The sequence below is a fragment of the Hibiscus syriacus genome, unplaced genomic scaffold, assembly GCF_006381635.1.
Source record: "Hibiscus syriacus cultivar Baekdansim isolate YM2019G1 unplaced genomic scaffold, ASM638163v2 tig00111566_pilon, whole genome shotgun sequence".
Lineage (NCBI taxonomy): Eukaryota > Viridiplantae > Streptophyta > Magnoliopsida > Malvales > Malvaceae > Hibiscus > Hibiscus syriacus.
Genome location: NW_024063122.1, coordinates 640594 through 657854, shown reverse-complemented (window position 1 = coordinate 657854; position 17261 = coordinate 640594). Strand labels below are relative to the sequence as shown.

The following is a 17261-nucleotide window of genomic DNA, read 5'->3' as shown; positions in this document are numbered from 1 at the left end:
AAGAATAACCCATAAAAATTCCTTCATCACTTTTAGCATAAAATATGTCAAGATTTTCTTTACCATTGTTTAAAACAAAACATTTACATCCAAAAGGATGAAAATAGCTAATATTAGGATTTTCATTTTTGAAAAGTTCATATAGAGTTTTCTTCAAAATAGGCCTAATCATTACTTGATTAATAACATAACAAGCGGTATTTGTGGCTTCCGCCCAAAAATGTTTTGGCAAATTGTTTTCACAAAGCATGATTCTAGCCATTTCTTTTAAAGTTTGATTTTTTCTCTCAACAACTCCATTTTGTTGAGGGGTTCTAGGTGCTGAAAAATTATGGCTCATACCATTAGAATTACAAAAATCAATAAATCTAAGATTTTCTAATTTAGTTCCATGATCACTCCTAACACTAGTTATGGAGTAACCTTTTTCATTTTGGATTACTTTTGAAAATGTGAAGAATTTTTCTAATGCTTCATCTTTAGTACTTAAGAATAGAACCCATGTATATCTAGAATAATCATCTACTAAGACAAATGCATATTGTTTTCCACCCAAGCTAGTAGTCCTAGTTGGCCCAAAAAGATCTATATGAATCAATTGTAATACTCTACTAGTTGATACATCATTAATGGATTTAAAGGAAGATCTTCTATGTTTTCCTTTAGCACAAGCATCACAGATTTTATCATTATCAAATTTTAGTTTTGGCAACCCTCTTACTAACCCTCATTGAATTAGTCATTGTAGTCTCCTATGCCATAACCAACTATCATGTTCATCCTTAGCAACTAAGCATAAATTAGTCATATTTATAAAATCTAAATGCACCATGTATATGTTTCCTATTCTATGACCAACAAGCATAATCCGATTAGATGCAATGTCAATGACTTTACAACCATTAGTTTCAAATAAGAAATTGTATCCTTTATCAAATAATTAGCTAATACTCAATAGATTATGTTTTAACTCATTCACATATAAAACATTTTTAATTTGTATGGAAGAGGTATTACCTATAGTAGATATACCTTCAATGTGACCTTTTAAATTATCACCAAAAGTCACCTCTCCTCCATTTTTGATATTAAGCTCTATGAACCGGCTCTTGTCTCCGATCATGTGTCTTGAGCATCCACTTTCAAGGTACCATGAGTTTGAATTTATTTCCCGTGCCTTGTAGCAATGCTCATTTCCCTACAGACATAGATTAATTTTTTATTTTTGGTACCCAAGTTCTTTTGGGTCCATATTCATTAGTCTCTAATATCCTAGTCCCCTTGGGTATCCATTTGTGTAGGATATCCTTATCTTTAGTAGTAATGAGTTCTCTAGGAACCCATATACTTCTAACGATTTTTCCATTAGAGGTTCTTTGGAGACCTCTATGAATGTAGTTCTTAAAACTTTTTCTATCAAAGTTGATTTTTGAACTTTCTCCATTTTCAAAACGTTTTGGTTAACTTTATTAAAAGAAGCTTTAAGATCATCAATTTTATTTTGATGATCGTCATTTACTCTTGAAAGTAAGTTATGCAAATCGGTATTTTTCTTTTCAAATTCATCTAATTTGATTTGTAATTCTTTGATCTTACTTTCAAGATCATTGTTGATCTTGGATATGAGATTATTTTCATTTTTTAATTTTGAAATATCATTTTTGTATTTTAAAAATAATTTATCATAATCCGAAGCCAACTTAGTATATTCCTCTACTAACTCATCAAAAGAATAATCCTCAAAATTAGATGAGTTAGAGGTTACCTGAGAGTTTTCCCCGATGGCCATTTAGCATAAGTTCGCTACTTCTTGTTCCTCTTCATCGGAAGCTTCTTCATCACTCCATGTAGCCACGTGTGCCTTATGCTTTTTCTTAGACTGACCCTTCTTCTTCAATTGTGGGCAATCGTATTTGACATGACCCGAATTTTTGCATTCATAGCAAATAATAAGGTCTTTCTCCTTTGGTTCATTTATAAGCCTTCGTTTCGTTTGAATTTTCTACCTTGGATGGGCCTCATTAATTTTTTGAACCATTTGGCAAATAATGTCATTTCCTCATCATCGTCATCTTCATTCGAATCACTCATATCTTTTGTGGATTTGAGAACAACTCCCACGTTCTTCTTTTTCTCCGTATTCTTCTTTGGCTCATTAATCTTCTCGAGGTCTACCTAATCTATAAGCATCATTTTATGAGTGCGGAGTGAACCAATTAACTCTTCGAGAGTTAAAGACTTTAAGTTTTTAGCCTCAATGATTACCGTTTTCTTTTATTGCCAAGCTTTCGGAAGAAAGTAAACTAACTTCCTTACAAGCTTCTCATTTGGAATGATTTCTCCATATGATTTGAGGCCATTGACAATCGTTGAAAATCTATCCGTCATAGCTTTGATATCTTCATCTGATTTCATCCTAAAATTTTTATAGCTATGAGTTAGGAGACTAATTTTAGATTCTTTTACCTCGTCTGTGCCTTCATGAGTGACTTGTAGTTTATCCCATATCTCCTTGACGGTTGTACAAGATGAAACTCTCTCGTATTCATCCTGTCCAAGAGCACAAAAAATAATATGGATGGCCTTTGAGTTTAGCTGGAACATTCTTGTCTCTGCTTCACTCCACGATCTTGAAGGAGTGGAATGTATGATGTATCCGTCTTCTATGATATTCCATGCTCTCATGTCACTTGCTTGAATGAAGTACCTCATTCTATTCTTCCAATAAGCATAATTAGCTTCATTGAAGAAATGAGGCTTGTTGACGGGCATTGAATCAAGACCAAAGTCTAAGTTTGAAGTGGAGGCCATTGATGACTTGATTATCGATATAAATCTTCCCGAATAAACTCAAGAGGTGATTAAACCTTCAAATGAGTGAGGCTATGATACTAATTGTTGAGTTAATCGATCGCCGAAATAGCCAAGAGGGGGTGAATTGACAATAAAAATTTTGGTGAAAGCTTTTGCAGAAAATTGAAAATATTTGCACAGCGATTTAGAGTTGTTCGAATTTCTCAACCAAAGTATACATCCACTACCTTAGCTATCCACACTAAGGATTTTCCACAAATTCACTAATTTGTCTTTCTTTTGAGGAAAAAGAGTAACCTTACAAATCCCTCAAGAATTATACCCAAAATTCTTAAGAAAACTTTCTCCCAAAGAGAACAATACAAATTTTGCAAACTTACAGAAAATTCTCACAAGACAAGATGTTTGCACAATTCTAGAACAAATAAAGAACACTCAAGAATAATAAAATTGAGCACAATAAGTGTTTTTGAAAGCAAACATGAATATTGAATGAAAATTTGGCTTGAAATGCTCAACTTCAGGTTTGATGCTTTCTATTTGATTCTCTAACTTCTCTCCTTTATTGTTGTTGATCAATGGCTCTTAAGCTTGTTTAAATACACCTTGAATCACTTCTGAACGTTGGGGATCATTGGTGAAGTCAATAGAGCTGTTATTGTGTGAAAATAATTAAATAAAATAGTTGGGAGTGTGTGTTCATCGGTACACTAATATCGTGCATCGGTACACTAGGTGTTAAATTCAAATATTTCGACCGTTATAAGACTTAGTGCATTGGTACACTAGGAGTGCATCGGTACACTAATTACATTTGATGTTTCAAAAGAGCCAAGAGTACATCGATGCATGGTTTGTGCATTGGTACACAAAATGCATTCGATGTTTCAATAAATTCAAGAGTGCATCGATGCATGGCTGTGCATCGGTACACAAAATGCATTTGAAATAGGGTGTGCGTTGATACATCAAAGTGTACATCGGTACATCCCTTCAAAAAATTGATTTTTGGCTCGATTTTGGTTCGAAATACTTTGTAAAATTGTTTAAAAAATATTCTAAGTTTAAAACACAATTTTACACTTTAGTAAGGATTGAAATTGATCTTTGAAAGACTTGGAGTAATATTTTGATATTCGAATAATTGAATCGAATATACTTTAAAAATTATTTGTAAAATCTTAAAGTTCATTTATACTTAATTTGTTATATCGAAACATCAAAATGTTTTCAACAGCTCTCAAATCACATACTTATGGGCTTTACCATTTACACATTTTACATTTTCAATTATTCACATAGTTCAGTATCATATAGACATGTTCACGTAGTCACATAGACCATTTCACATAGCTCATATCATTTTTTAATATATTCACGTAGATAATATCACATAGATTATCACATAGATATGTACTCACCTAGCTCATAGTCACATAGTTTATATAATTTCTCATATATCCATATAGATTATGTCTAAGAATGCATGTTACATATAGACATATACTTGTACATCATGTACACATATAAACCATCACTATGATTCTTGTATTCATGAAATCATGCCATCAAACATTGGAAATAGACTTATCGCAAGTCTTCTTTCCATACGATCATATTTCATACTAGCATGCACTTACCTTAGCCTCACTAGTCAAAGCAATACACTTATCCTTATCTTGATCAATTCTAACTTGTCAATTCTTCTGAAACTTGCTTGCATTCAATATCTACACAATTATACGATTGATATAAATATTAGAATTCGAATTAATAGAATAGATCCTTGATAACATAAGTTAAACAAAGCACTAAATTCACCAATTATATATGAATAGTATCGGTACCCGATGTACAATACTGATACTTCCTTACTGTGGTATCGATACCCTCTTAACATTATAGAATTCAGATTTAAAAATGGTATCGATACTTAAACATTGATATTGATACCCCTGGTATCGATACTACTACTTCGGTATCGATATTGCTTGAAGGATTCATCCACTTTTACCTTATGGTATTGATACTATTCATCCAGTATCGATACCCATACCTAATTATCACATATTTTTTCTTTGATGTATTAGTATTGTTCATCCAATACCGATACCCCTTACCTAGAATACACTCATTTAACCATAAAATTACCAAAAATTATATAAACTTTGTACTTTAAACTCCTTTCAATACTTCAAACTCAACTATACTCACTCAAACCATCTTATATCATTTTAACTCATCTTAACATCAGTATCTATCTAGAACACTTGAAATAAAAAAATCATACCAAATATTCAACTTTGTTCTTAATCCTTTCTATCACTTTAAATTTTTTATTTCAACTCATGACAAGTTAAATTTCACTTCAAAATCTAGCTATTAACTCTTTCTTATCAAATCACTTAAAAACCCTTTATTTTCAATCTCTTATAACTTGTAAATATTTTAAGGTTTTTATTCTCTTTAAGCTTCTATAAGCTTTTCTAATGCTCCAATAATCAAAACCACTCATAAATTATAAGAATCAACCAACTAAAAATATTCTTACCTTAGCTATGGAGCTCACTGTGTAAGAAGGAAGAAAGGAGGAAGATGGCTTCTAGACTTATCTGATATTTCTTTCTCTCCTTCTAACTCCACGTGCCATATAAAACATCCCAAATGAATTTTTAATTCATTTTCCTATCAATTGACCAATATACCCTTTCATCATTCCTTCTTTGCTAATTAGTTCTACACAAAGAAATTATAATTAAGTCCCTAAACTTTTTAATTTTTCAAAATTAGACATGAAGTTTCAAAATCTTACAATTTAGTCACTAACCCGACCTTTTGGGATGTTACAAGGCGGATTTTGATGGTTAATGTTCAACAAAGCAACCGCAGTTCCGCAGAGGTTACCTGGGAATCGTCGGAGTCGATGAAGAATCACTTTCCTCATCTGTTCAGACCAGGTAAATTTCGAGGATGAAATTTCTTTTAAGGGGGTGAGTTGTCACACCCTAATTTCGGTGTTAAATTTTTCTTACTTTTATTCTAAGGAATAAATTAAAATTTTGCCAAAATTCAAATTCCAAAATGAAACTTTAGCTAAATTTGAACCCAAATCAAAAAGTTTTAAAAGCCAAAGACTTATGACATAATTATACCATTTTCTTTTGATGGGTATAAAACCCTCTCAAAATTAGCAAATTTCCATTTCTGGAAAGCCAATATTCTCTCTCTTCAACCTTTCATTTTCGGAAAATATAAGTCAAGGATACTTAAAAGCCGTATTTATGTATATGATTCTAAAAAAATGACATGTTTTGATGTTTTATTAAATTAACTTACCGAATTCATGCATATTTACTATCATTGGTAGTATTATTGGATGAAGTATTTTAGGCCTAGTCTCTGACTTGTAAGACCTTACCGTAGGCTCATCTATTTTGTGCACAGGCTAAGACCTTACCGCATGCCCTTATGCTATTAGCATAAGGTCCTTGCCGGGCGTACATGTGGGTTTATGGTTCAGGGGAACCTATACATTATGGTGTTTGAATGGGGGTAGTGTTCATGTTTTTAAAGAGCATGTTGTTATAAAATAATTTTATCAAAATATTTTATTTGTATGTTTTATATACCACAAGTACATTGGCTTTTTATCTCGTTCTTTAATTTTTAACTTTTCAGATATTACCCAACAGTAGGCTAGCAGACTTTGCATCAGGAGGTTCGACCATTCTCCATTTTTGTACCATTGTATATTCTCTACGTCATCTCTGTTATATTATGGTGATATGTGTTTTACTGTCATCTGTGTATATTTGCATACCGATATTTTGTTTTGACCATGCTTCCATATGAACTTCTAGTATATATATATATATATATATATATTCGTATTTTACATTATTCATATTTTATTTACTGAAATGAATTTTAAGTGTGTTTTGAATCTGAAAATGATCTCTATATACGACATGTGTCCGCCTGGATTCGAATCTACCGTCTAGGGGGTTACAAGATGTTTGTATTATCACCAACAAAAAATCATGTGTTCTTGCTCATTCTAATGTTTTGGTGACTTTTCAAAAAAATTGTTTTGGTGAGTTTATTATGTTTTCCTTCGAATCTCTTGACATAGAACAATTAAGGTGGCCTGATTTACATCATAATATAACATACTTTTCTTCTAATTATTAGATAGAAGATTTGCATGGTTCTGGTTTGTTTTTAAACTCGAGTGGAAATTCAGCCTAGTGTATTATATAGCTCTTCTTAAAAAACAAAAATGTTAAGTAATGTTCAAGCTTCAATTGGTTTCTTTTAATTGGAAGAATATTGGTTCTAATTTATTTACCATATACATGAAGAAAGGTTGAACCTATAGGAATGTAAATATTATAATTTAATATTTAACATTTTTTTATTAAAATATTAATTACAAACAACTAAATATGTTGTATATTATTTAAGTTATAATATTATATATTATTATACATTAAATTTATGTGTTGAGTAAAAAAATATGTGATATAAATGAATTCATATATATTGTAATTTTAAAAAATAAATCTAATCGAATTGGGTGACCCAAACGAAAAAAACTTAAGTTTAGTGATGATTTTGAAAATAAAAATACTTGACTGACCAAAATAGAACCGCACGAATAGTTGAGTGACTATATATGTAATTTACCCACGTATTTTTTTAACAGAGTAACAGATTGGGGAAAATGAGGTAACGATTTAAACTTTAGGGGGGAAAACGTCTTGGGGTAATTTGTACCGAGTTTAAAATTGTCGTGTATCCTTTTGTGCCTTTATGTGGGTGTATTTTTTCCCTACATTTAAGAGTAGGGAGACTTTTTAATGAGGTCATAAGCAATACACAATTTATGTAAAATAGATTACCTGAAAATTGTTTTATGTAAAATATATTACCTGAAAACTGTTTTACGTAAAATAAATTATCTAAAACTATTTTGCGTAAAATGAATTACATTTTTTTGGAAAACAATTTTTCGGAAACTATTTTACGGTGTTTTAATGATATTATGTAAACCATTTTCACTAATTATTTGATACACTATAATTAATTTTATAGAAAATTATTTACATAAAATGAATAAAGTTCGGTTTGGTTAATATTTAAAATCGATTTGATTAAAAAAGTTTAGTTTTTTCGGTTAATGATAATTTAATTCGATATGTGACTTAATTAACCATTTGAACACCCTTAATTTTAATTATTAGTATTTCATTAATATAGTACTAAATTATTATATTAATATTAAATGCATAAATTAATATTACTCATTATTAATAATTTAATAATATTTATAAAAATATTAGATAATATCAATTATGTTAATAATTTATTATATATTACTAAATTAAAAATATAATATCGTAAATTATTATAATATATCTGAGTATATATTAATATAATATTAAAAATTAATATTATTAAATTATATTATAATAATATTAAATTAATATTAAATAAATGAAATAATAATTTTTTGAGTGCTTAAACGCTGAAGTGAAAAGTTAGGAAAATATTTTACGAAAAATCAGATGGTAAAACATTTTACAAAAAATACAAAGGAATTAGGAAAATGAATTTCATTGGGAAAATCAATTACAACTGTCAAACACTGAAAAATATTTTCCGTAAAACCAATTACAACTATCAAACATTAGAAAACTTTTTTCGTAAAACCGATTTATATAAAATGAATAAAGTTCGGTTCGGTTAATATATATATATATATACAAAAACCCAAAATACTGAAAAACATTTTCCTGTAAAATCAATTTACATAAAATAAATAAAGTTTGGTTCGATTAATATTATATATATATATATATACAAAAACCCAACTCATCCCGTTACCATTCCTACCCTGCAACCTCCGTGGGTAGATCTTAGTTCAATCAATCACTAATTTAGAGTACGAAACTTATATTTAATCACTTATAAAAGTTAATTTTCGATTAATATGAGATTTTATGAGTATTTGATAATGTGTCGAATAAGTTAAAATTATTGGATTCAATTTTCACAATATGAAACAATCCATCCTTTTAAATCAATACCAACGAATCTATATTATATTATCTTATCATACTTGTAAAATATAGAATAATTATGTATGTATTATTCGAATAAAATGATTAATTCAAAATAAATTTTAGAATTTTTAGTAGGAAAAAAACACATTTTTTTTGGGTAACATAACACTACAAGTTTGTTTTGGGTGCTTGTAATTGTCTCCGAATTAATGCAATGTAAACACCATCACTGCTAAGAAGCTCTTCGTGATTGCCACTTTCAACAATCTGTCCATCGGAAACAACCGCCACGGTATCTGCACTTTGGACCGTAGATAGCAACTGAGCTATCACTACAACGGTTCTTCCTTTCATCAGAGAATCCATGGCATCCTACACAAAATATGAGAGAACTCGAAAATTATGGCCTAAGTGTCGTAACCGGTTTTCGTTCGGGCACAATTTTTTTTACTTGACTGGAAAAGTGATGTGAATAAATGGTTTTTAAAATGTTTAAGGAGTCGCCATCGGCCTTTTGGGTCAGGTAGGTCGAATACCTAAAAATTATCTTTTAAAAGATTTTTTAAGAAAACATCAGTTAAAAGATAAATTAATCTGTATTTTAACCAAAAATTCGTTCTTTTTAATAATAAAAAGGGATTCGTGGTCAATTACGTTTGGGGAATGATTAGCACTCCCACAACGCCCAAAATTGGTATTCATTAATTATAAATTGTCTCTACTATTAGAAATTTTAAAAATTTAAAATATATTTAATTATTAATTATGTTATTTCAAATTTATTAATATAATTTTAAGAACATACATTAATAAGATATTTATTTATTTAGAAATATCAGAAAAAAGACTTCTAGTTGCTTTAAGACAACATATTTATTAATATTAAAAAATAAATAAATATTAATAAAATATTTCTATAAAAATAATTAAAATAAATTAATTAATATATATAATTTATAAAAATAGGATTTTTATTTAAGAATATCATAAAAAGACTTACAGATGTTCTTTAAGACATCCCATTTCTTAATATAAAAATATATATAAATATTAAAATATGATTATTTTTCTAAGAAAATAATTTAAATAAAACAATATGTGTTTTCTGGTTTTTATAAGTAAGATATTTATTTATTTAAAATACCAGAATAGGACATCTAGTTGCTTTAAGACTGCCCTTTTATTTGATATTAAAAATAAATAAATATTATTATTTAAACAAATATATATATATATATATAAGACTAAATAATAATAATAATAGTAATAATAATTAATTAAAAATAAACATTTAAATTAAAATATAACTAAACAATGAATAAATAAAATTAAAACTTACATATTTAAAAACAATAAAATTAGTAATTAAAAATAAATTAAAATATTAAAACTACTGACTAAATTATAACATATTAAAATTAGATACCCTAATTCATAATATTATAAGATCTAAGTGATTAAAAGTGTAATTTACCCTAATTAATTAACTAGTGACTAAAATAATAATTATTAAAACCTAAGGGACTAAATTTAATATCTAACATAAAGATATATAAACACTGATAATGACTAAATTATAAATAAATAAAATTCGAAAACAAAATCAAAATGCATGAAAATTCAATTCCAGTAACTAAAATAGAACTTTATAAAACCTGGAGTATTGTGGGTATGATTTTTCCATAGGAAAATTACGCATATACCCCCTACCCAAAACGACACCGTTGGGAGGGGTATATAAACCCCGAATGGCCAGCCCTTCAGACCATTCTCCTCATTTCCTCTCTTCTTATTTTCTCTCTAACTGAGAGAGAATGAACAAATGCTCTGCCCTCTCTCTAAAAGTCTCCGACCGGAGGGAGAATGGTCACCGGCCGACCGCCTTATTCCGTCGCAGACATCCAGCCTCCCCTTTTTCTAAAATTTCCCTGAACCTCGTAGATCTAAAATTTTACCTTTGAAATTCGGTGATTTCAGACGACTTTTGGGCTCTGATAAGTTCTTATCTTCTTCTTTTTTGTTTTCCGATTGGTTGATGGTTGTTGAATGTTGCTGTGTTGGTGTTGATTTGCTCTCGGTGGTTGTAGTTCCTGCTTCGTTTCGTGTTAGTTTTTGTTGTCTTCCCCTCTGTCGTTGTTTGTATATATATATATTTTTTTGCAGGTTCGGTCGCCATATTTATAGGCCACCATCGAGTTGCCTTTGGACCGGTCCTAGAGAGGTTTGTCGATGAGTCACCAAGCTATGGCGGTGACTCACCATAGAGCATTGATGTGGTGGGACAACTGGCTTCTGGAAAGCTCGGTGAGGGTTGAGGCATGGCAGCAGCAGCGTCGGCTGGACGTGGAGGCGACTGCGCGTGGTCCATAGGGTTATCATAACCCTAGGGTTACTTCTGGAAGCATCAGGACCGTTGGATCATGGCCAGATCCAACGGCTGTGAATTGATGGCGGCTGGGTTTATATGAGATGATACAAACCCTGTATCATTAGGGTTAGGCTTGGGCCTGGACCATTTTGGGTCATCCATGTTTTGTAAAATGGGCTAGAGTTGGACCTTGTAATATTTATTTAAATAATATATATATATATATATATATATAATATAGAATAATAATGATAATTTTATAATAATAAAATGAAATGAAAAAATTAGTGTTTACACTAAGCAAGTTAAGAACACAGTTTCTTCAATAAGATTCAGAGAAGCCATGGCTCCTATGCAATATTCGAACGAGGAAAGGACTCGAGAATTATGAACTAAACAATTTAAGAATATGGTTTCTTAAATGAATAAGATTCGGATATGGATAATGCAATATTCTCACTTGCACAAGGTATTCTCTTTCGGCGTCCATGTAACACTCGTAGTCTGTATACGTCTCATAATACGAACTAAAGATGTCACATCAACTTAACAGACATTTATTGAACATAAATGCTTAAAATTTTGTTGCGGTTTAAAAACCCTTTTCTTACAAAAAATTGTAATTTCTTTTGCATGCATAGTCATAACATAATAATTTATTGTTCCAAACAAGGCTAATTTCTATGCAGCAATTAGGCAATTCCATGTTGTTTCATATCTATATACATCTGTCTAATATTGCTTGATTTAAAACTTTGTTTTAAAACCGTTTATAATATTCATTCATAAATACAATTATAGCTAAAATTATCTAAAATTAAAACAGTCCTAAATTACTATTACAGACCCTTTATAAAATAAATCTGATAAAGCAACCCAACAATTATAATGTACATGTCACTAATAAGTCAAAGTTAAGATGTCTTGCTAATATTGTCGATAGGTTTGATTCCCATAAGATGCTAGAAAGCTCCTCAATTTATGTCATCTACTGTATTCGAACCTAAGCATGAAACCATCATACGCTAAGTAAAACTTAGTGAAACAACTACATAACTAAAATGATATAAAATATAAATTTTTTGTAAAGTATTATAACATGAAACTTAATTTAAATAAAAACATTAAAACTTTCGAACCTAGCTGATCAATCTAATTTTCCCTTAAAACCTAAAAATCATCCTCTCATGATTTCATCAAAAATTATGTAAATCAATATCAAATAACATAAAAATTCACATCCTAGTCATTCGTACATATTTTAGAACTTTTCATTTCATTTTCATATTCTGTCTAATAAAATAATAATATCATGATTTCTATTAACTGAAACGTCATTCATAACTTTCATGTTTATTTTTATAGCTCAATACATATTTATGAGAATATAAAGGACGTGAGTAGAACTGAAAGGAGCGCACTAGGCACTTCAGTGTCAATAATCACATGAGCACCAACGGTGCATATAACTGGAAATTGATAACTGATAAGTAATCACTTAATGTCATGCCAATTGTACCTACGACTCTCAATGCAACATACAATTGACTTTTAGATTATATATTGTTCGTTTCATAATCAATATTTCAATTCAGAATCATTTTCCAATCATTCTCATAAAAATCTTAATTTGGGTAATTCGTACCCTAAACATTCATAGGACATAAATAAACATTATGAAAATAACAATCCATACTTAAGATAGAAAACATACTTTAAGTAATGCGAGGTTGACTTATCACAAGTCATCCTCAATCAAAATAGCTAAATAAGTAAATTGAATCCACTTTGACACTTGATTAATAAATCAAAATATAAGTCTCACTAAGCTTTAGAATTAATCATTTGTTCTCAATGCTTCAACTATCCAATTTTATCAAAATTTCATGCTCTGGTAGTTTGCACTACCTTCAAAAAAATATTTTTTTGTATTAATATACATACTTAAAAATTATTCCATTAATACCTATGCAAACTAGACTCGAATAAGAATCTAACCATATAAGGAAATTCTTCTAGTTCAACTTGTACAATTTATAACGAATTTTCAAAGTTGACTAACAGAAACCGTTTTGAGCGAAATCTGTTGCCATGTTTTATGACCTATTCTTGATTAAAAATTCATAATTTTTTATACACCTCGAAATTAGTAGATGTTTATTTTAGACAAAACTAGACTGATATACGAATCCAACGGTATAAAATTCATCCTCTAATCATTTCTATATAATTATGGTGAATTTCTAAACTTACTGTTTGAATCATGGATTTCTAGATAACTTTCCTTAGTTTGCATCCTTAATTCTTTTCCCCAATTCTATAAGCTTAATAAATAAACATATAGGCTAGATTCACAATTCATATAACATTAGAAATCACTTTTTATTGTAGTAATTCTGACACTGGCTCATCACAAGTCAATATTTGTTCGATAACATAAATACAAATTAAATGCACTCACCTTTGTCTTGCTATCGAATCTTCTCCACAATAACCTTCTCGATCTCAAACTTTTTCCTTCCCTTTCGAGCTACTCGAATCACTAGATTTACTGTGGTCTGACGACATCATATAATAACATAGAATGTTCATACTACATGTTAGTATCAAACTAACATAATCTAAAAGTAATTATAAAACTTGATAGAAATAAAATTGATACTTAAATCATTATAAAGTTAAATCGTAATTCCATCGTAATTTCAAACTTCTCAAAAATATTTCCTTAAATTCCATAAGTATTTATTTCCATTATCAACTCTTCAACTTTTGCCAAATAAAAAATAAAGCCACTAATTATGAGTTCTTTCTAGAATTCACCTTAACTTTTCCAATAAATTCATAATAATCCCTCACCATTTAGATCGTTGCACTTTAATCTCTAAAATTTCCAACACCTTATCAAAATTCCTAAATCAATACTTTAACATTCAAAAACTTGCACTTTCATCCTAAACTTTCTTAGTCTTTTTCGAATTCGACCATCCATCTTTATAAACTTAAAATTTGATCCCAACTCAATAGATGAACTTAAAAGTCAGCATGTCCATAAAATTTGCACTATTATAATATTTTACCCAAATGATACCTTCACATTTAATAAATTTGAAATCAAGTCCCTATAATATTGAGACCCTTCGAATTTTACCCTTAAACTTTACCAAACTTGCAATTTGGTTCCAATCAAATTTCTAACTTAAATTTTCAGCATTTCAAATATTAAAAATCAGCATTGAACTCTTCAAATATCTCATTCTTGCAATAATGTCTCACAATTCTCAAAACTTGTATATTAACTCTTAGTCTTATTCAAGCTTCCAAATTGGTCCAAATTGATCTTTAAGTCACATGAAACACTTCTAATATCAATACAAGACCATAGGAATTATTTCAACATCTCCCCCTAAATTTCCCTAATGGTCGAATACCCTAAGTGAATTAGGGCTTGATTTCCATTTAATTTGAAGCATGAATTCAACCTCCTAACATTAAATTTATGCATTTCCAATCATCCTAACATCAAATTAAATCAAGATCCATTCAATCTCCATAAACCCTGATTTGTTCAAGCCTAACATAAGGCTTTACACATGATTTAAATCATCATACTTTATGATTAATCACTAACATCAAAAACATAAAAATCCTTCATCAATTCTTCAAAATCCATAAACCCTATATAAACCCTAACTTTCAATCTCAATACATAATCATCCTCACCATGAAATATTGGTACTAAATGATAGAGAATTTAATGTAGGTTAATTATCTATCTAATAGCTTAATCCAAAAATCAAGTGTATGACTTCTAAAATCAAAATAAAATTCTTACCTTGGTGAGCTTGGTGGTTTCGGACAAATGGAAGAAAATGGCTGAAAATAAGTTGTTTATCTTGATTATTCTAGTATTTAATAATTAATACACTTACACTAAACCAATTTAATTGAATTTAAAATTCAATTCTTAGAAAATTCCATTTTTACCATTAATGAATATTGATAATTACCAAATGTCATTGTCTTATTCTCCATTAAAGTATTCCTTGGTCAAATATAAATCAACTTGACTTTGACTTTTCACTTTGGCCATGCAATTTTCAAAAATTACATTTTAATTACTAAAAGTCAACTGTTCAAACAAATATGAAAAATTATACTGATATGAGTTAAATTTCTCTTATCTAAAATATAAGAATAATATTCCAACCATTTTCTAACATCCTTCAAATTTTTGTAAAATTTCAGTTCGATCCGATTATCCGATTTCACTACTAAACTTTATCACTTTATAGCTTTTAACACAAATCTCGGACCGAAAATCTGATTATCGCAAAAATTCTTGTTTTAAGCCAAAATGTTCATTTACAGGCTAAAATATATAACTTTTAAAAATTACATTTTTTGTCCATATACTCTTACAAGTTTATACTTTAGCCACCAAACTTTTAAAACTTACATTTTAGTCACTAGCCAAAATTTGGGGTATTACAATCCAGAGCACTTGTGGCTTCATCCAATAGGAGAATTTTCGGATTCATCAGCAACGCTCTTGCTATCGCTACCCTCTGCTTCTGTCCCCCCGAATGCCGTACTCCACGCTCTCCGACATGAGTTTGATATTTGTCTGGGAATTTCGATATGAATTCAAGTGCATTGGCCATTTTCTGCAATTTCTCAACATTTAAATGTCATAGTGGTTCCTATAGACTGTAATAGTCTTGAAGATGCAAAAAAGCTTACTGGTGTGTTTCCGATATCATTAATATCGGCTTGGCCTTCACATCCGTAAGCTATATTTTCCTCTATCGAGCAGTTGAAAAGGATTGGTTCCTGGCTTACTATGCTGATCAGAACAACAAAGAAGGATGTTCATCATATTCTAATGCTATCCAGATAGTCACAAACTGAGTTACGATGTACCCGTGTTCGGAATTCACATCCGACGTATACCAGGACATGGTATTGAGATATGACTCTCAACCCCAAATCTATGAGGTTGTTGGATTGACTTGAGAAGTTAGGAAAATCAAGACCACCTTTCTGTGAAGATATTCATGTGATATTTCTACCAAAGGAACCCCATTCAATAGAATCTTTCCCTTCATTGGATCATAAAACCTTTCGATCAAGCTTGCTATCGTGCTCTGCAGCAGACAGTAAATGGTATAATGTTCCACAACAATGGTGTTCGGAAATAAGCCGAAAATGTTTCTAAACAGTGTGAAAGCTTCGGATAAGGGTATTACTTTTCCTCCACCACTAGGGTCAACAAGAGCCACTTTTGATCCTGGCTGCAGTTTAAGTGTTATTCCCTGAAAAAAACTGAATGCATCACGTAATAGTAAACAAAGATCATTCATATCAGGACATTGCGTGATTGCTAGGATAAGTACGAACAGATGAATACCTTGAGTACCATATGGTTAGGACGGGATGGATAGGCAAACCAGACCTCATCCAACTCAACTTCTCCATCTTGATCACTGAAACAAAAGAATGATGCTTTGTCACTTTTAGCACTCACTTCCATTTACACAATCCATGACTGAAACTGATATTCACCATCGATTTCAATCATATTCATATAAAAGAATCGTTAACAAAGGGCGAACTAACCCCAATGGATACTTATTTCCCGATTTCGGCATCGATGAGGCTCAATCCAGAAGCTAAAAGACACGCCTGCTGGCTCCTGTAGCTTTCATTGCGATAGTGTATAACCCTGAGAGTCCGGACACGGAAGATCCAACTGCCAGTGCGAATAGCCCAAACGAATTGATTAAAGTAGAAAACCAGCACAACGGATGGAAAACTTGATGATGAAATACACACACACACATTTCTATTCATAAATATAGCCAACAAGGGCCACACCTGTGAGACTATAAAGAATGAAGGACGTTAGAGCACCGGGGCTCATTAAACCAGTGATTGTCAAATTAGCTCCCTATATAACTACCACAATAACTGACAATGTATATGCAGCATTTAGGCCTCAAAAGAAGAGGCCAACC

The 17261-nt window shown here is 30.3% G+C and overlaps 1 protein-coding gene across 1 annotated transcript; it reads right to left on the bottom strand.

Annotated features, from left to right (window-relative positions):
- Positions 1-9047: 9047 nt before the first annotated feature.
- On the bottom strand, positions 9048-17244 carry LOC120165040 (ABC transporter B family member 25-like). The gene is made up of 9 exons (XM_039174634.1): positions 17122-17244; positions 16864-16996; positions 16655-16730; positions 16494-16559; positions 16284-16391; positions 15988-16095; positions 15737-15911; positions 15080-15120; positions 9048-9251 (listed from the first exon to the last, which is right to left on the bottom strand). The coding sequence occupies exons 2-9, from the start codon at positions 16893-16895 to the stop codon at positions 9048-9050; spliced, it is 810 nt and encodes a 269-aa protein (XP_039030565.1). The 5' UTR covers positions 16896-16996; positions 17122-17244.
- Positions 17245-17261: the final 17 nt, after the last annotated feature.

Bases quoted from the DNA above. Each gene is read 5' to 3' on its own strand.
- LOC120165040 (XM_039174634.1), bottom strand. From the start codon at position 16,895: ATGCCGAAATCGGGAAATAAGTATCCATTGGG. The intron at 16,560-16,654 runs GTATTCATCTGT...AGTTTTTTTCAG, and splicing joins CTAACCATATGGTACTCAAG to GGAATAACACTTAAACTGCA. The intron at 15,912-15,987 runs GTAAGCTTTTTT...GAGAAATTGCAG, and splicing joins ATGATATCGGAAACACACCA to AAAATGGCCAATGCACTTGA.